Raw genomic sequence first — 21,178 nt, 5'->3', positions numbered from 1 at the left:
TTCTACAGTTCATTTCAAGGGGACTGAATTGTAAGAAAATAAAAAAGAATGATGATTTCAAACTGTTAAAAATGTTTAGAGGTTTGGATTTTTTTTCAAGATAGGATCTACTTTCCTCCTCAAAGGGAAAAAATGCCTTTAACAAATCTGTCAAGGTAAATAACTTTCAGGCCTCAGTCCTAAGACTCACCAACATCTAATCTTTATGAATGCATCTTTTTCAATTCCAAAGGACTATTTTAAATGCTTGACTCTTAGCTGTTTACATACAGAGTAAGCTGTTCATTTACGTTATGTGCTCTCAGCATGTAAGCTCAGTCCTTTTGTAAAGCAGACTGTTCGAAAATTATCTTCTTTTTCACACATGTAATAGCTATTGCAAAAAAATATAACTAAGACATCCTGAGGTTAAAATGTATGCTAAGAAATCATTTAAAGGTATGATTCTCATTTATGGCAAGAACTTTGCATCAATAAAGGGATATTAAAGCAGTTATCGCTTACTGTCATTTAAGGCAATTCTGTGCTGCCAGCATAAGTCACATAGGAAGGTGAAATGCAAATATGTATCAGACCCAATATACCACTTTGAAGTGGTCCAAATTATGTTTGTAATTTCCCATTTTAATGTTGATTTACCCTTTGGTAAGAGCATCCTATTGAGAATTTTCATAGCATCTTTAATGCCATCATGCTCCTTCTTGCCTCATGTTGGAGGAGTTATAAAAATATGTCAAAGTCTGTGGGCCACGAAAGATTAATGGACTTGGAAGAAACTCACTCAACTACATTTTCGAATTACTTTCTTGTTCATGTGCAGTAATGGTTCCAGATGTGAGCAAGATGTGGTCAAGAAATACAGCTGTTGGTTATTGTTTGAGAGGACAAATCTGTTTTAATTCAGTATCACGTACCCTACATTTAGAAGAAGGCATATGGGTTTTCATCACACCTCTGTCTCAAATTCTCATCTGAACTGCTGCTATGTGATTACATAATGGCTGGTTTTCTTCATCTCTCAATACACACAAATACAGAGATCAATCACCTATGGGCAGGAGAATTATCCTAGCAGGGTAATGAGCCAGCAGTGCAGAGGGAGCCCACCGAATGCTAGTCTCCCTACTTTTCTTCCTTCCACCAGGGCTGCCAAGCTATAGTTCAAGGACAAAGAAGAGGACAGATTGCTTGTAGTTTACTGTGAGCTACTGTATCAGCCCCCTGGGATCTTTAATAGAAATTTTGAACTCTTTGCTTTTTGCTGGAGCAGATCCATTGTCCAGACGACTAATGAACCTACCCTGATGCTACAAGTGTCTATTATTAATTAGCTAGCAGGTCTATTTTTTCGTTTTATGGGTCCCTGGGTGAAGCACTGGAAGAGACATAAGAATAGACAATAAGAGATGGCATGTTTAAGGAGCCCATAAAATAAGAGCACTCTGAAATTCCTTGCCTTCGACCTTCAATCCCATGGCTGTGATTGTCTGAGGAATATATTGACGCAATCACTTTTAAGAAAACAATAGAAACCAAGCAAGAAATAGCTAACTGAGAGCAGGTGAGTGCTCAAATTCTGCTCAGTTTCAGGGGATTCTTATTAACTTCTGCATGGAAAAGAAGTTCACTTTTATGCTACAGCATGCTATCTCTTGAGTGCAAAGCCAAAGAACACTGGCATGGCCAAAGCATACCAGACCTACGCTCTTTGCCAATTTCCTGGACTAGATATATTTCAAAGGGAAGTGTAAGAAATTCCTTATTAGATGGTGCTGTGAAATTTATCTCTGTTTTAAAACTATCCTTCTAATCCCAATGTTCAGAGCTGGCTTCACACCACGAACGAAAAGACTTTTGTCATTCCCTCCATTTCAGAATTAGCAATTTAATTCTGGATTTTTTCCTTATCCATTTCAGTGTCCAGTTCTCTTTGAACTGTGTTCAGCCTTAGCAGCATTTGAGGGAAGGAAGTATCACTCACATCATATGAGATATTTTTTTTCCTTTGATCCACATTGAACTTCACTGGATATCTCACAGTTCTATGAAATGGAGAAAACAGAATAGTATAATCTTCCTTCTCTGGATTCTTCACCCATTTGCATACTTCTGCTGTGTCTTCTGCTATTTATTTTTATTCAGAGTTGAATGATACCAGTCCTTTCAATCTCTTTGTGCTATGTGCTCATTTATGCTGTGTGATATCTTCAGATTGATGTGATCTGTCTACCACTGTTCTCCTTTCTTGTGGTTTGAATACCACAAAAGTTATCACTAGCTTTGCATGATATAATCCTTTGGGATTAATAAGATTAATTTTGTTTTACGCTTTCTAAGACCTTTTCTAAAGTTCTGTTTCATGGCTCTGATGTCAAAGCCATGCAATATAGCTCTCCTAGGCCTCCTTGACAATGAAAGGCTATTTTTCACAAACTTAAAAACCTTTAATTCTTTTCAATGTCACTCTGGTTCTTTAAAATATCCCCTTGATTTTCAGATGTCCCCTTTTGGGCAAGATGCCTTTGATCATGGCCCCATTGTCTAGGAAAAAAAATATACTGAAGAAAGAAACATAATGGATTGCTTTTCTGCACTCATGTGCACACAGGCCGAGTTCTGCCTCTTCAGCGTTCTGAGGCCAAAGAGAGATTATTCAGCACGATCTGCCCCTTTCCTAGAGAGGGCCAGGTCCTCCAGGAAACATGTTTTCTCCATATTGAATCCCCTTTCCAGACATTATCTGTTTAATTCATTTGTTTCCAGCTAGCGTGCCACATTCGTGACAATGTGGAGCAGACCCCTCTGGAGGCCAGCGGGAGGGAGGGGGGAGGCAGGCAGGATGGGGCAGATGAAAGGAAGGAGCAAAGAATGAGGGCTTAGTGAGAAGAAATGCCACAGTACAGCCGACGTATTAACAGGCAGAGGAGGAGGGCAGGAGCTGCTGTATGCTCAGACCTCTCTTGATGACAGAAAGACATTTTGTAGGGGCCAGAGGGGAGAGGTCATAGCAGATGCAATGCACAAATCCAGTGAGTTGAGCTAAAACAGTATCCAGGAGCAAGAACTCACCAAACAAGGAGACAGTAGGCAAGGAGAGAAGGATAGATGAACTCTTATTATGTCCATTCTGTCTCAACCTCCTCACCTGAGGTTTTGTCTGTGTTGATAAAATGATCATTCTAGTTTACTTTTCATTAAAATCTGGGTTGTGAGTTCAAAAGCCTTTCCAGTTTTCCCTGCAGAGCTCACTATATAGAGGAGGTCTTTGCCCCTTCAGACCATAAGAGCTCCACCTCAAAGCCACAGGTCCCAACACATTTCCCATATTTCTCCATATTTTCCCACAATAAACAAAACACATTCTAAGGCTGCATTATCTTTCCTGGTTTTTTTTTTTATTTTAGTAATGGGCAAGAAACACAATTCTTCCCTTAGAGCTGATAGTGATGGGAGCACAAAGTCCTTTGTTCTTAGTCCGTACTTGCACAAAGCATCTCATTAAAGTAAACCTAAGTTATTCTTTTAATAAGGCATGATTAATGCCTGAGAAAAGACTAAAGGATTTGGTCACATTGCTGTGGTAAGGGTATTGCTCTACTGGGAATTGTCCTTGATCAAGGTGAGGTAAAAGTTCATGCCAAAAGGGTAGGAACCAAAAGTCCAAAAGATTTCAAACTGCTTCTGAAAACAAGAAGTGCAAGGGATTTAGGTGATATCTTTGTATAATCTTTCCATTCAAATTCCAAGTTCTACTGAAGAAAATAAGCTACTATGTATTAAACCTTTGGGCAGAATTGAAATGAAGCTGAAAACAAGATATGATCTCATTCTGATCATAATACCAGACTTCCCTTGTTTTACGTGGAGCTTGTTTTGAAGCTTATTTTGAGTTCATTTGGCAATCAGCCACATTTGTCCCTTTTCTGTCTCAATTTGTTCATTTCAATGCTGCCATCTTGTGGGCTTACTTAACTGCCTAAGACGACGCTGAAATAAGTTCCTTGCTGAAGCCACATACCATATATTTAACCAGAAATCTCTTCCTGCCAAGGACATTCCATTAGTGTTTCTTCCCTTTCTTATTATTGTCCAGATCTTATACTGAGTTGCTGCAAAATGTTGTATTGTTATGGTACAAATAAATATTGACAATTCAGAAAATTCATGTGATAAGAAAATTCACCTGATATGAAAGCCAGAGCTTTCTTTTTGAGTCATTTGTTATAGCACAGTTATCAGCTAATGTGGCCAAATCAAAAGAACTAATCTAGCCACAAAAATCACAAAATATGGGTCATAAAAAAAAAAGAAACAAGCTTATAATTTACTAGAAATAGACATTCTTCATCTATTTCCCAGCACAGCTAGTCTTACTGTGGCTTCTCAGTTTCAAAGAGGAACGGTTCTGTTAATGGTCAAATGCATGTGTTTAGTTTTGAAGTACAAAATCTGAATTATGAAATTAATAACTCCATTTCATCCCTCCTTTACCTCTTCCCTTGTAGAGCTGCCACTATACAACTTCAACTGTGCCTTTGGCTGGGGATCCCAAAAGACTTTGTGCCACTGGGAGCACGACAACCAGGTGGATTTAAAGTGGGCAATCCTGACCAGCAAAACTGGGCCAATTCAAGACCACACAGGTAATCATGAGTTTATGATTTAGCTGGTTTACATGGGAAGAGGTTGTTCTGTTTAATACCAACATGCCCTCCAAAACCACAGGCATTTGAATTATACCTAAGACATGCAGAGTCACGAGGATGATTCTCTAGGCAACCTCATCTGTTATATGTAGTCACAAGTGACCATAATTGTTCTTTCTGTTGTGAAATAGAGATCGTTTATTGTCAGGAATTGAAGATATTCCCTTGCCTTTGGATAACAATCAGTCTGGGGCAGAAAAAAAGATCTGAATGACCAATATTCTGCCAACATCACTTGCCAAATGATACAGTCACAAACAGACCTCACATTATTCCTGTTTGTGGTTACAGGGACTGCCCACCACAGAAAGGTACTGTAAGTGAAACTTCCCAGATGGACAAATTTCCATGCCCCCTCCTCTCCAGCAGGAGTTATAGCTTGCAGGATTATAGCCTGCTATCCCTTCGCTCACACACAGTTTTTCCAGAAATATCACCCTGGGAAACTGATTGGTTGGTTTTGTGGTATCTAACTCATGGCTCTGCATAATTAGGCAATAAATACACTGCTGGCTAGTGGAGAAGGAAGGGCATTATGTGACCTGCACAGCTTCTTGCTTTAGTGTTCTCACTTGCATATGTGCAGATTAATCGAATGTGTTGAGATGAATCTCCCTTCCCACTTCTGCAATCCTTTTGCCTAATGAGAATGACAAGGAAATTAGACAAAATTGGACTTTTTAAATTCTGAGACACTTTCAATTGAATCTTAAGACAAGTACAGTAGTTTCAGGAAAAAAAAAAACTTATAATACTTTGACTATAAATGGCATTGTACAAATAAATGGCATCAAATTAACTAAATGCAGTTAGCTGAAGGCTGTAATGGTGGAAAAATTGATGTGGAGTAAAGTGAAATGGCTCAGTAGGATCTGACATTGAAAGGAGGTTAAAAGCTATGTTAGCCAGAGACTGACAAAATCTAAAAGGCATGCATAAGTAAAGCCCTAATTAAGACAATGAAGACAGAGTTCCTGACCCAGCACTGCAATAATATTCTGGAAATGAGAGCTATCTGCACTTTGCCATGAAGGATTATAGAAAGGCTGAACCTGTCTTCAATCAAGAGATGAAGAAATTATGTTCTTCAAATGAGTTTTTGTTGTTTCCACTGGGCCCTGCTACTGCAGAAGACTTACTTGTTCCATTAGCTGTAGCTTCAGTAAATCTTTCAGGCAGCCTCTTTTTCTCCTTACTGCACTAACTTCCAATATTTTCCAAAATTTTCCTTCAACTCTAAGGGCATCTTCACCTGCCAGGTTTGCCATTCACCTGCCAGCAGGTACAGAATGAATGGAGGTGGGTGTGAACGCAGACCATGAGCAGTTTGAATAGCACTGATGTCTCAAACAAGCCCCTCAATGTCCTTGCTATGCAGCAAGGCTACCCTATATATTGGGAGAAGAGCAGTGAGCATCTCCCAGGCACATCTTTCTCTCAGTTGTACATGTATAAAGCTGAAGAAGTGCCACAGAACTGATCTTCAACAGCAATTGCTTTAAGGCAGCAGGATATGCTGTATGTCACTTCAAATTATACATGTTATGATTAAATCTGACCAGAGTTAGGTCTTCCAACTGAGACAGCCATCCTAATGCTGTGATTATCTTCATTTTTAACTCCCTTTGGATTTCCCTATCACCATTCTCTGAGGGTATTTGCAGGTGTTGTTCTGCTCTCTGCATAGTCATAAAGCTGGAAACAACACACTCCTCTTCAAGCACACTCACTCAAGCACAGTCACTCCTGCTGAAGAATGTGGACAAGATATTACTGCATTAAGATAGAAAAAGGGAAAAAAAAAAATAAAAGCAAGCTAATTTTGGGGGGCAGTTTAACATCATTTTCCCCTATAAAATTTTTATCAAAGAACAGACACTTCCACACGCATATTGGCCAGGATACCTCTGTTACACCTCTAACAGCCCACAGAAAAATCAAAACAAAAGGCCTTGTGTCATGTTAGAAGAAATATTTGTCTTTCTCATTTATTAGGCTCATTATTTCCAGTTCCTGTGTTTAACCCACTCTTCTTTGTTCCTGGTTCACCTTTACTACCCTGTCCTTGTTATGCTTCCCAGAGCAGAAGTGCTCATCTTCCCTTCTTCATTGGCGCATTGCAATCCAGCAAGTCTCAATTCAAAAATATCTTGTATAAGCAAAGATCAATGGTGAAAAAACACCTTCCAAAATATCTTTTGCCTCTTTGTACTTTTGTTTAAGCATTGGTATAAGCAGATATACGTACACTTATTTCACCAGTTGAGGAACTGAATTTCTTATTCTCCTTCCTGATTTCAAAATAACTTTATACCAATGCCAGTAAATGCTGTCTCCATCCTTTTGTGTGAGTGCATTCCACATGCAATCTATTCTTACACATACTGGGATGAACTTCATATTTTTCCACCATAATTGTCTGCAAAGAAGCTGTTCAAAAGCTGACTGGAATGGATGTCTGGCTGGTGAAAATCAGAAGCACTTCTCTGTAGTCAGTACCTTACTTTACTTAGCAATTTTCTGTTACCAAACTAATCACACTCCCATGTGCTTCTGTTCCTGCATGATTAAGCAAGTCAGTTTCCAAGTTAAGTGTACTAGGTGTTCAGATTTCAACCTGTATAAATCCATTATACTCTTCAGAAAATACGAGCCATAATCTCACTCTTTCAATAAATGGCTCATAAATAAACAGACCCTAATATATTATTACAAAAATCAAGGGAATAACCACGCCACCATTCGTGACTCTATATAGGAACACTGTTTAGAACTCAGTTCCTGATCTCTGACAATGACAGTCCAAATCTATTTTATCCTCCAGTGTTCTTCCCATTCTAATCTCACCTTCTCAAACACAGATTACTTTAAACAGAGATTAAAAATAGCTCTTTGCACAATTAGTATAGAGTAGGCCCCAGGGAGTTCTGTCTAGCCTGCTGAACTAGGGCTGGCTGTCCTTAGGAGGTGCATGCTGACTAATGGAGCATATGCTGTTGCATCAAATGAGCTTTTGCCTTCTTCCCTGAGCAAAAGCAGATGCTTTGTGTGTGCCACATAGTGAACATGTTACAGTTCACTCTCTGCACAAATCATCCCAGTGAACAGCAATGGAGACTGCCAGAAGAAATCATAAAATCGTAAAATCATAGAATCATAGAATGGTTTGTGTTGGAAGGGACTTTTAAATTAAAGGTCATCTAGCCCAAACCCCCTGCAGTGAGCAGAGACATCTTCAAATAGAGCAGGTTACTCAGAGCCCCTTTAAACCTGACCTTGAATGTTTCCAGGGATGTGGTATCCACCACCTCTCTGGGCATCCTGTTGCAGTGTTTCATCACCCTCATTGTAATAAACTTCTTCAATCTCCCCTCTTCTAGTTTAAAACCATTACCCCTTGTCCTATTACTACAGGCCCTGCTAAAAAGTTTGTCCCCACCTTTCTTATGAGCCTTCTTTAAGTTCTGAAGGCTTGCAATAAGGTCTTCCCTTCTCCAGGCTGAACAGCCCCAACTCTGTCAGCCTTTCCTCACAGGAGAGGTGTTCCATACTTTGATCATTTTTTCTTTTTTTTGGCCCTCTCCTTATAGCACATCAGCTTTCCTGAGCTTCCAAACCAACATACTCCAGTTCTTGGTTTTGAGGCTTGACCCATGGGCATGGAAAGAAAGCAAAATGATCGGGGGTGGTTGGGGCTTCTTAGGCAGACAAAATGAAAACTAGTGGCTGTTCCTAACACAGTCCTTCTGTCACAGTAGGAGATGGCAATTTCATTTACTCGCAAGCTGACGAAAGCCAGAAAGGCAAAGTCGCCCGACTGCTCAGTCCCGTGATTTACTCACAGAACTCTGCCCACTGCATGACTTTCTGGTACCACATGTCCGGTGCACATGTCGGCACCCTGAAGATCAAGCTGCGGTATCAAAAGCCAGATGAGTATGACCAGGTGCTGTGGACCCTGAGTGGGCATCAGGCAAACTTCTGGAAGGAAGGACGCGTTCTTCTTCACAAGTCTGTGAAACACTACCAGGTAAGCTTGGCTGCTCCTCACTGAGCTACCAGAGCTGAGGCCAGTAAGACCTTGCTGGCCGTGTTTTGCACACCGTAGAGGAAGATGTCAGTGAAGGATTTATGCAGACAGTATTATACCTACAGATCAGATGCTGTTCTTGTGACAGTAATAATAGTGTCGTATTTCATGGTCTCTCAGCTGACAGTGATACAAGCAATTTGTTATTGAAGACCAAGTAAATACTTTAGAAATTATTTCTCATCTGTCACAAAACTGCATTCTTGCTACAGTTTTTCTCCTGATGTAAAATTCTTTAATGAAGTCTGACATTATATAAATTCACATTTGCATATATAAGTTCATAAAGGCATGCAGTGCAGATTGGCAGGTCACAATCGAGGTACACGTAGATGTGGCATCATGACAAGTGAAGATGTGTGTTAGCAACTAATTGATATATCCTGAATGCTGCAATTGTGTATTAACATGAAAATGTGAGCGTTGTCTTATTTTACCAGGTGGTTATTGAGGGAGAAATTGGAAAAGGAACTGGAGGAATTGCTGTGGATGATATTAAAATTGACAGCCACGTAGCACAAGAGGACTGCCGAAGTAAGTATGGATAGCAAGAACATCTCATCCAAAACATTTTTTATTTTGTTTTGATTGCTGGTTTTATTTGTGAGAAAGTGATAGATGATTATTGGCTGTATAAGAGGTTTTGCACTGAAAACATCCTGATCTGACCCATAATTTTGTTCATAGTAAGTGCCACTGGTGTCATCTTAGCAATCCACCAACTACAGTATTTTTGATCAGAACAAGCATCCTACTGACATGGGTTACAGCATGTTCACGTTCTTACATCTCTCCCGGTATTTTTTATTGCTCTCCTCTTTAAATTTCTCTGCTTTTCCTAATGCTCTTTCCTGTTTTAACTAATGTTCAGAATCCAATTTCATTTCTTTGCCTACTTGCTTAGTACCAAGCTTACTTGAGTTCTACTTTAAAGGACCATATCAAACCCTTACAGGATACACAGATAGGGTGAAAAGGTCCCTACACCGTCCTCTGATGTCCTGCAATTCTGAGTTTGCTATGACTCATTTGCTGTGTTTACTAGCTCCCAGACATGTGGGACCCAAAGTAACGTTAGAACATGGCCTTTTCTACATCTGAGCCAGGCTATTCCTCAGATGCTATTTGAGCCCTTTTATTTCTGGCCGGTCTTGAGTTATTCCAGTCACTGCTGATCATAGGTACATTGCATACTGCACATAATTTGGCAGTAGCAACCCCAGATAAACAAAAGCAACTGAACCCTATCCTTCATGATGGAGATGAAGCAATGACTTCTATGTAGGAGAGGGAATAGAACTGAGAGCCCTCAGCATTAGGAAGGTAAACTTATGCCATGCAAGCTGGCAACACAATTGAGAGCAATAATAGAGGGTGTTCCTCACCTTCTGTAGCTAATATCCTTTTGAGGGTAACATGACAGACTTCAGCTACATTGTAATTTCACTGCAGGGTGAGAAAGCTGTACAATATCTTTTTTTATCACACATTCCATCCTCTGTGGTTCATCATACGCCACCAGAGTGAGAGCTGCCAGGAAAGAGAGGCAGGGCATCCTGCGATGTCCTCATTGCCAAGAAGGGTGCTGGGACCTCAGTGATTGTGTTTACCTGACTCCAAAATGAGAGAGGGAAGTAACTTCTTTCTTATTTCCACATGCTTTGGTTGTTCGCACCAAGTGCTGCACAAAGATTTTGGCCTGTGTGAGCTGAAGCCAGAAGCTCGGTCTGAAGCCCAAACAAAAGTGGTCTCACTGTAGTCAGTGAAACTATTCTTGTAATTAACTATGCCTATGCTGATGAAGTGTTATGGAATTGGGCTCCAGAATTGTAAATACAATGAATGAGATGCTAATTCGTCACACTGATTCCTCTTTCCCAGTCATGGAAAATCCCTGCTGATAGCTAAAACTGTGCCAAGACTGGGCAGAGAGGAGTTTTAAATCTTTCTTTTTTTCTCCATTACTTTTCAGAGTCCATCATAATGAACAGTTCTGTCAAGCTGACATAATGATGCTCTGACACAGGAAAATCTGCTATACCATTATTGCCAGCATGATAGTCAATCAATGTTTGTAACCCTAATAATCAGTGTCAATTCTCTTTGCTTCATTAGAATCAACCGATGTGGAGAATGAAATAGATGAAGAAGACGACCCAGAAAGTAATCAAATAGGTAAAAATTGTGTTATTGTTAAAACCGAATGAATTTTTAAAGCGTATTTTCATATGAATTTGTGTATTCTATTCATCTATTTATAGATTAGTTTCCTGTGTATTATATTAAGGGGTTTTTATTTATCTAGATCAGATGCTAAGGAAGCTTACATTTATTTGAAGGACGTAATAGTTTCATTCTTCTATGTCATGTAATTTTACAGACTTTGTATTATTTATACCTATCGCCAAATTTGGCATACATAATTTGTTACTTTGTATAGGTATATAAGCATGCACACTTAGAACTCCTTAATATTTTGTTATATAGAAGGCTTGTCCACAGCTGAAGAAACAGCTATTATTATACCTTACAATTTATGATTCGTGCAGTGCCTATGTAATTAGGCTCAAAACTCTTCAAGCTAATTGCTTCACAGACCTGGCTGAAAAAGTCATTTTATGACCACCCTACCACAGCATTATCATCTTCACTGATGATAGCTGTAAATGGATCATTAAATGGATCATAATTGTTATATTGTCCCAACAATAAAATATGCTTGCATTTTTAAAGTGATGAGCTTAACTTCTTTTTCTGTTACAGTCAACGGCATTACTATCATTGATTTCAGCAAAAGTAGGGTTTCCCCAGAAAGATTCTTTGGCTTTTCCTGCAAAAACTGGCAAGGTTTGCAAGCTTATTGGAAGTTTTTCATAAGCTGAAAGGGCTGAGGGAAAACAATACGATACCCAGTGGATATTTTACACAAGGAGCAGAGTACTTTTCTGTGTTAGTTCTGTCACTATTTCCATTTCAACGTCCAGTCCTGAAGTCAGGGAAGTGAAGATACATACAAAATCTCTGCAGATTCCCAACCGATGTCTAAGGCTATGAAGATTCAAACTGAGCTGAATGCTGTTTAATTAACATTTTTGAGCTAAATACTGCAAGCTGCAAAATATAATTAAAAGGTCTGGTTATTCATTCCCAAGACTCCCACTTAATTTAGGGTAGAATCACACCTAAACTAACATGCAGCAGATTCAAGTTTTGGAGAACAGTCTGAAAAAAATCAGCAACTAATTGGGCCGTATTACATTATTCAGCTATTTGTGACTATCTCCAAGAAGTGAGGCTTTCAGATTATGTAGCGATTTATGTCAAAAACTGAACATTCTTTCTCCAAATTTCCAACTCATCAAACAAAGTTCTAATTGGAATCGGTTCTGAAAATTTTGCAATGCTTTACTCCATTTCAGGGATTACACCTCCATACCACACAGGCGAGGACTACGATGATAACATCTCCAGGAAACCAGGCAATGTTCTGAAGACCCTAGATCCAATCCTTATCACCATCATAGCCATGAGTGCACTCGGGGTGCTTTTAGGAGCCATCTGTGGAGTTGTCCTGTACTGTGCCTGTTGGCACAATGGGATGTCAGAGAGGAACTTGTCTGCACTGGAGAATTACAATTTTGAACTGGTTGATGGTGTAAAACTGAAAAAAGATAAACTAAACACACAGAATTCATACTCAGAAGCATGAAGGTATAAAGCAACTGGAGAAGTTTCAGAGAATTGGGATGGAAGGACATAACTCGGTCATGCTGGAGAACTGATGATCTTTTACTGTACAGGCTGAAAAGTGCATTGATGACACTGAGCCAAGCTTTTCTCAGGAGCTTCAATGAGTGTGTAACCAATAAACATGGACAAGAATCTGTGTTAACAATCTGAATCATGTACAGTCTGCTTTTTCTGTTGGTTTTATTTGAAATAATCAAATGCTGGTGTTGAGACCAAGTATGATTGACTTATAGTTCATTTTGTCTTTCTTTCTCTCCCTCTCTTTTGTTTTCCGTTAATGGATAATTTTGGTTTTACTGTGCAAAAATCCAAGATGCTGTCACGAAATGTATTCAGTGGGGTCCTTTGGATGGACATGCTGTCTGTAGCTCAGTGCCCAGAAAATATTGGAGTAACAGCAATTTAGTGAACTCCTGCACCTGTATTTGTGTATAATTGCTCGTGTTGTGCATAGGCAAAGAAGGGTTAGGATGTTTTTGAAAGTACTGCTGCATCAGTACCGATATAGTGTGTCAGCTCTGTTTATGAAGCAATACAGTCAAATTTTATTGATGTTTTTCAGTGTTGTACTAAATTTTGTGCTTGTGAACTCCATAAAAAAGTATGTGCCATCATCAGACACAACTGGTAACCAAGTGTACTGCCTAAAAACTAAACAAAAAAGTCCTTGGCACTGGCTAGTGTATGTCCTCTCAAGTGCCTTTTTGTTTGTACTGCTTCTCATTGTGTTAACATTAACTACAGCTGTGCTTCTCTGAAGTTGTGCCCTTGTCTTTACTTGGTGAGCCATCATATTCTGATGGCTCACCAACTAAAAAAAAAGTATATTCTAGTGTAAGAAAGTAGCCTCAGCAAAGCAAGGGCAAACCAGATTTGACAACCTCGCTTGATTGTTCTGCTTTCTGTATTTCAACTTCATGTCTCTTGACCCTTTTGTATAAAGCTGCAATATCCCCTTTTATTGTTCTTTCATATAGAATGTATTTTCAAATGTAAAATCTCTCTCCCTGTCTCTTCTCTTTCTCTCTCTTCTTCTCTCTCTGAGTAGATTGCATAAGCATTTGCCATTGCCAAGGAAAGAAAACTGCAGCTTTAACTTGCTGGTAATGGCAAAGGATTTTATTAGAGTTTGTGTTAAAAAAATAAGGGAAAATTCTTAACTTTACCCTCCAAAGTCGAACTTTGGGTTTCTTCTTAACAACATAAAGTGACAGTATCTTTTTTCCTGAAGTCATGAAACATGTCTTTTATCCTGAACAGCTTGCCTGTTAATTACACTGGGGAAAACTTACTGAAAAGATTGCCTTTACAATGGGAAACTTTCCTCCTCCTGCACCTACCTAAACCCAAAGTTCTGTTCTCTCAGTAAGCATGTATTTTCATGCTAATCAATGCTAATTTGGCTTACTCATGGGTACTGAGGGCAGAATAAAATCCCACAGTGTATGTAGGGTGTGTTCTTACCATCCTGTTATAGCCAATTGGCATTTCATACCAGGAAGTTTTTGTCTGACCAGAAGTGCAGATAGTGACAGATTCAGTGAGCTGAGTAATGTAACTTGTTGGGAAAATTTGTTTGACAATTATGTGGCCATTTTTTTATATTTTTGGACAAATATTACTGGACAAATAATATTCAGCAGCCTATGCAGCTGGTCCAGCAGGGTAAAAAGAAACAAGAATATGTTTCCCATGGGGGGTGTGTAGCAGGAGGTGATGGGCCAGAGGGATTGCTCCCCTCCTGCAGGTGCAACGGAGCCCTGTGGTTTTCTGCACTGAAAACAGCACAGCACACAGTACAGCCATAACTGAGGAAGCAGTGGAACAAGGCAGCTTTAACCTTCCCCTGGGTATCTATCAGCCAGCAGAAAAAAAAAAAAAAACAGTGCAAAAATGGGGAAAGGAATGTCCTGCAAAGCGCTGAACTCATGTTTTTCCTAACTGAATTCTGCAAGTAGCATCAGGGAAGTAATTTTTGACTTTCTGAGTTAGTCTTTTCCAAAATTGCTTTCATGGTAGAGCAATGAAGTATTCTGTCCAGGATTAGGACTAAAGAAGGGCTAATTCAGCCTTCAATTACATAAAGCAAAAGGATCCATCTCTATTTATTAATTAAAAGTTTTGAAGCATACCTTTTCACCAATATGAACTACGAAACAGGAAAATCTGTTGAAAATCCACCAGTAACCTAGAAATTGAAGAAAAGGGAGAGAGACTGGATGCAAAAATATGAGTTTTGAAGTTGAAAATATTTTAAAGGAAGACCCAATAGAAAAAACAGTGGGCAGCTGCAACTTCAAAAGAGTCCTAAAGGCAAAGGCAAAGACTGTAGTGAAAATTAAACCACTCACTTCAGGTCATCAAACCTTAGATGCTTAAACTGGAAGAATTACCTCCCCAGGCTCTAGACCTTGGGCCCTCCAGAAGGTCAGAAGAGCACCTAAGGCCTGAAAGTTTTGCCTAAAAGTCCATGAAATGTTCCAAGGGACAAACTCACTTTGGCAGAAACAGAATGTTCATTTGTATCTAATACTGCAATTTGACCATAATGGTATCGCAGCAGCTAGTTGATTAACCCAAAGAAATAAAGGAATTTTCAAATCTATTTTCAGCACACCACCACTATCTGATTCAGGTGTTAGGGTCTGTTCTCCTTAGCTCAAAAAACTTCTAGTCCACTAACTTAACTGGGAGTTACAAGCATCTATTGCCTTGAAAAGAAAATCCCACTGGGGAGCCGAAGCCCAAAATGTTTTGAAATATTCCCACAGATTTCATCAATTCTGGACCAGCTCTTGGTCTTGATTTATTTGAACAGAAAACTGGTAGTTGGTGGGTTTTTTTCTTCTTTAAACATACTGAGAATAGTGAACATAAAAAGAAATATATCTCCTTTGTGGTCTTCAGACCTTACCATGATAATGAGGATCTAGCACTGAAGATCTGATTTTTCTGAACGGAATAGAATGAAAGTTGCCCTTCAATAAAGGAAAAATGATACTGCAACTTTACATTGAAAAGTATCTTGCACTGATAAATATATTTAAAAAAATTATATGTTTATAAAGTTATTAATTTGTAAAGGCAGTGTTACAAAATGTTCAGTTTATATTGTTTTAGATTGTTTCATAATTTTTAAAGTGTAAAATAACATATTTTTTTCTTTATTGAAAAACTATAAAAATCTTCTGTAGTAAAATGATTTCATTTTACTGGTATATTATTGCATCATGGTTTGTACCATCATAAAACTTTGTGCAAATTTTTTTTACAGAAATTTTTATTTTCTATGACAATATGACACTTGTAAATTGTTGTTTCAAAATGAACAGTGAAGCCTTAATTTTAAATGACATTTGTATTCTCAGACACTGAATAGCATAAAAAAAAACCACCTAGAACTGAACTGTAACTTAAATTTCCAAACTATGACTACTACATTCCAAAGAAACAGTTGAATTAAACATTTTCGTAAAATATCCCATACCTGATGTATTTTATTATACTAGAATGGACTGGTTTTATTAAACGACTGCTTCTATTTAGCATCTTCCAACAAGCACAGTGTTTTAGTCATGGTTACATTTGTTGGTAGAAAATTCCAACAAGCAGACACTTTGGTGGGACCATTAAGGTTAGGATGGAGGTTAAGGCTAATGGTTTAGGATGGAGGAATTCACCCTGCACAATTCTGTCTCAGTGCTGGAAGATACTCCCACTACATGCCTAACTTTTAGCCAAACAGCAGGGATTTAAGAGGACAAATCTGCCACTGCTGTTTTAAGTTGTAATTCACTTCACTGGCATGGGAAGCCCAAGCCTCACACCCTATGTCAGTCATACAAGCCCCTTGTGGCTTGCTGTTACGGTGAGATTTGCTGTGAAGTAACGTCCATTTTTGACAAGTTGCTCCACTAAGTCTCTGCCCCAGTAGTAAGATTTGAACAGATAAGCTCCCTGCAAATTTCCACTGAAATCATCAGGACTTACCCAACCATGGCCAAATCTCCCAGGGCAGAGCACAAGCTGCTGATGTGAGCAAATGTTGCCAAAGGCAGCTGATTGGGCCTAATTCATCATTCAATTGGATGCTGAACTCAGCTGTGGAACATAATGAGCATGGAGGGAGACCTTCAAGAAACTCTTCTGATTTGCTTCCAAATCAGAAGCTTTAGATTGCACATTTCTTGGTTTATGCAATACTTACGTATTTGTCTCTTTCTCATACTGAGCACTCTGCACATTCAAGTTTGTCAAATCCTTTCTTTACACTGCACACATGAACAATGCACATACTGTAAGTATGTCGTTCAGATGAGTACTCATGGACAAACAATTTGTTTCAGGAACTTTAGTCCTCCAGAGGATAAAACACTGTACTTTTTACAACATACTTTATATTTCTCACTTGAAGAGAAAGTATCAAATCTTGTTTCCTCGAGAGAGACATATTGTGGCTACATGTTTAAAATATGAGATGGAACTACAGCAAGGCACCTGAGCAAAACTTGCTTTGCGGTCAGGGTAAGAATTACTCTCAAAAGACGGTTATGAAGGCTGATGTCCATATAATCACTAAATCTAAATTCTTTAGAAATGTAGTGCATTGCACTCTGCTTCTGTGATAACCAGCCACAGGGCTCTTTGAGGGAAAATAAATATCAATGGAATTAATTAGTGCAAAAAGAGATCTGTAAAATGAATCCATTGAGGACAAAGTTCAGAAAGGAGAAACAAGCATTTTAAGTTGAGAAAACTCTCCTCCTTTCATTTAGGGGAAATTAATTAGCCTAGAAGATAACAACTACTTAGCACTAAACTCAGTTTTCCACTCTACATAGGCTGCATAAAGGAAAGACAAAAATGGTGCGATGGGATGTGAATTATATTTCAGAAAGTAACTTATAAGCCTTTCTTGTAAAAGAAAAAGAGTAGGTGGAAATAACAGATGAGTCAGCGACAGAGAACCAGTGCCAGGAGTGCATAGCTCTGGTGTGCAGATACTAGGGTCACAGTCTGTAAAAAGGGTCTTTGGCAGATAACGACAAGCATTATTATTTCACCAGTCAAACATACCAGCCCTGAGCCAGCAGTAATACAGCCTCAGTGTACATTTCCTTGCCTTTTGGCAGGATGTACAATTACACAGCAAACTGCAGATCTGAAGGAGAGGCAGGGGCAGCACAGTGTACATATGGTTGGGTAAGGTCCATTGGCACCAATGGAAATGGCAGCAGTGTCTACCTGTACAAACCTGCCTGCTGGACTGAACCTGCCAGTCCCAGTAGAGATGAGGCCTTCTCAGACATCATAAACTACCTTTTATGAGGCATACAAAGACTTAACAGGTATATACTAATATAGTACTAAACTTGCCCCCATAGGTGTTTTCTTATGTACAATTAGCCCATTTCTAAGTCAATTCTCCTAACCTGTTTTGCCAAAGTCAAATGTCAAAGTTGGTTTTGATTTTCAGATCATGGCATCTTGATGTTAGATCCCGGAAATAATTCCCTTCCCATTTCTTAATTGTCCTGTCCTTTGTAATGCATTATACCTAACAGCGCATTGGTTTAAGCAACATTAATTTATTAGAGCTTTAATTTCTTCTTTTATACCATTTTATGCCTCAAGTCACCCATAACCACAATTTTATCTACAAGTGTTTGTTAAATTATAATACACTGTGTCAATTTTTTTTTGCTCTAGGATACTTTGTATAGCAGTTTTATTTGCTGATTAGTCCCCCTGTAGACCCTAATTGCTTTTCCACAGTAGGTCAGCTCTCTATACACACTTCTACTCTCATAGCTACACACAATCAAATTCTAATCTTATCACCTCAGGACTGATGGTTTCTCAACATTTATAACTGAAAACCTCATTAAAAAGTCTTCTGGCATTTTTCACAGGTGAATGGAGTCTTATCATGTGTCCAAACTTAATTCCACCTTCAGTAACCATATTGTCCTATTTCAATTTACATTGTCTTTATTCATCTCTCAAAGATTTGATTCATGTCCCTGTCATTGTACAGCATTACTGTGCACCGTGCACTGTGTTTTATTACAGTTGCTTCCATAATGGGTGAGATCCAATTGAAACAGGAATTGCAGTCTTACTGGAGCACCTTTGGTACCAGAGAGAGGTCAGGTGGCGCTCTCAAAGGGGCAAGGCAAGCAGAAGGTTTGGCAGGTGTTGCCATGACAAAGACTGAGGGATTTAACGAGAGGCTTGAGGATGAAGGGCTTGCCTGAGGAAACAAGTGTTCCACGTGACATGAGCTGCAAAGAGAATTATCAGAAAAATCAGGGAAAAAAAAATGGCCGACCTTCACAATTCTCAATAAATGTCTGCATTATAGAAGTATCTCTGGCAGTTGCCATGCACTTTTAAATCCTCCGGCTTGGAAGAAGGGAGTGGGGGTACCAACCCATCTGTTAGCTGAACCTAAAAGGTGGATTTCTACACTCCAGGAGGCAACAGGTGTGGATGTGTCTTTGGAGACCCTGGCAGCATCTCACACTGTAAGATTAACATTCTTCATGCATCATTTTCATCTTGAACACCTTTCCCTGTGTTCTGTAACATGTTGGTTTATGCCGTTTGTTCAGAAGTAAATTGCCTGGGCTGACCTACTGTTTTTTATGATTTCTTACTGTTAATATATTTTTCTTTAGTGCAGTTTATGCTTCCCTCACTGCTCAAATACTATTATAAAAATCTCTCTATGCCTTACTAAGGCACGCTTAGCATGAAGAAGCCCCACCCCGTGCCACACATATCCCATGTCAGAAGACAGAAAAGCACACCTTGTTACACCCTTTCTCTTCCACATACCTGTCAAGGCAGTGTTCTCCATGTCAGGGACCCGGACACTATGCCTTTAACAAATAATCTACCTATCAGGGAGCGTCAATGTTTTCTATATCAGTCCTGATACCTTTACATGAATTCATTAATTAAATATTCATACCAATCTTCCTATTAAATATTTATTTACCAGCTTCATAACTGTTAGCATACCATTTCTATTTGTTGCCTTACCTTTTCTTTTAGGAATATTATTAATGATCCCAATCCTATTTTGCCTTTTGAGACTACTAAGTAGACTTCAGTGTCTTATCTTTCTCTGCATTTAACTTTCTAATGTGACTCTGTTTCCCGTAGCTGCATCAGCAAGGGAAAAAATAAAAAACCCAAAATGAAGGCATAGATGTGACCACTTTCTATCTATGTGACTGAAAAAAAAAAAAACATTGAATATGTAATAAAAAATAATTATAATTTTCTTTTTATTTTTTACTGTGATTTTTAAGAAGTAAAGAGGAAAGGCAAACTGGATGGAGATGGTAATTGATATGTCTGGGAAGCTGTAAGGAGACAGCCACTGGAGCCTTCTGAAAACTATCCTTCAACATCTGGAAACTCTTAACAACTCCATGAAGTGATGGGAGCACAGGATTATCAAAGTAGGCGGGCTGTGAAGGTATTAGTTTACCTCAAGCATGTTTCACAAGACAGAAATAAAAAGCAGGAAAATACTTAGTGTTGAGATTAGATTAGAAAGGACCTCCTCATTATATGTTCTACTAGTTTCTTTTTTAATCAATCCTCAGAAGATGGCAGGCAAAAGGAAGGAATGAACTTAATTACAATTCAGTCCCACCTACAGCTCATTTTGACTGATTCCTCCCCCACAACTATCATACGGTTCTGATCCTGAGGCAAGGAGAAGTTGGTTGCCACCACTTTGTGTGAAAGATCTCTGACCCTAAGCACCAACTCTGAACAGTTACATGCAGGAAGCAATACCACTTTGTACCCATTACCCACATATTCAAATGTGTTTTTTCTTGCTGTAGGCCATATTATCTTCCTTTTGCATTTCTTTGGCCTTTCTTCTTCATCATGTAAGGCCTGCCAAATAAGCCACATTTCTCCAGATTCTCTGTCTTTCATGGTGCAGGACACTCCAGTTCCCTCTATCAGCTTGGGAAGCACAGAACATCTTTTCACTCAGCTGATGCTGCTCTGATGACCCAGCTACTCATGGCCTACTGGTTGTTTTGCATCACTATCTTGTTTACAACACAAGGTTGTTGAAAGTTCACTTGAAATCCAGGCTCTTATTTCAATGACATAATCTGTAGGTGACTAATGAAGGATAATCTGAGCTACTTTCAACAAGTATTTTCACAATCTATTCCCTTTTTTTTTCATGCATACCGAGGTCTTGAAATGGTCAACTTAAATCCATATATCTTGAAAAAGTGGCTGAATTACTGCCGCTGAATGGTAGGCCATTATCTACAATTAGTTTATGGCTCTTAATAGCTATTATTGCAAAAGATGGATTACCCTATAGCAGAAAGGTCTTACTGAAGATGCTGTTAGTACTCTTGCTTATGAAAAGTTAAGTGGTAACTGCTTTTTTGGAAAAGACTATGTTACTCTCCAAGCTGAAATAAACTGGTACCAGCTTATTACTATAGGTAATAAATAGGTTATATGCATTATATTTGGTTCTTCTTTGCTATGCACTGTATACAATGTAATGTATATTGTAAATGTGCACAACATATAGACAGACTTAAGAAATGCTGTGAGGATGTCACCAACCAGTTTAAGA

General features: G+C 38.8%; 1 protein-coding gene across 4 annotated transcripts in view; it reads left to right on the top strand.

Moving 5' to 3' along the window:
• Window positions 1–16,025, top strand: part of NRP1 (neuropilin 1) — a 117,559-nt gene extending 101,534 nt beyond the window's left edge. For 2 of the 4 annotated variants that reach the window (XM_057432772.1, XM_057432771.1), the window contains exons 14-18: window positions 4,506–4,643; window positions 8,465–8,736; window positions 9,237–9,330; window positions 10,912–10,971; window positions 12,216–16,025. In XM_057432772.1, coding sequence (XP_057288755.1) covers window positions 4,506–4,643; window positions 8,465–8,736; window positions 9,237–9,330; window positions 10,912–10,971; window positions 12,216–12,505 — 854 coding nt within the window. In that variant the 3' untranslated portion in view covers window positions 12,506–16,025. Of the gene's footprint in view, window positions 1–4,505; window positions 4,644–8,461; window positions 8,737–9,236; window positions 9,331–10,911; window positions 10,972–12,215 lie in introns of all 4 variants that reach the window. The other 2 variants (XM_057432773.1, XM_057432770.1) reach the window with 1 other exon arrangement.
• Window positions 16,026–21,178: the final 5,153 nt, after the last annotated feature.

This window comes from Pezoporus wallicus, unplaced genomic scaffold, assembly GCF_028554395.1.
Source record: "Pezoporus wallicus isolate ANWC-B61680 ecotype Strahan unplaced genomic scaffold, APGP_CSIRO_Pwel_v1 scaffold_2584, whole genome shotgun sequence".
Lineage (NCBI taxonomy): Eukaryota > Metazoa > Chordata > Aves > Psittaciformes > Psittacidae > Pezoporus > Pezoporus wallicus.
Note: the sequence above shows the minus strand (reverse complement) of the source record. Positions and strands in the feature narration are given on the sequence as shown.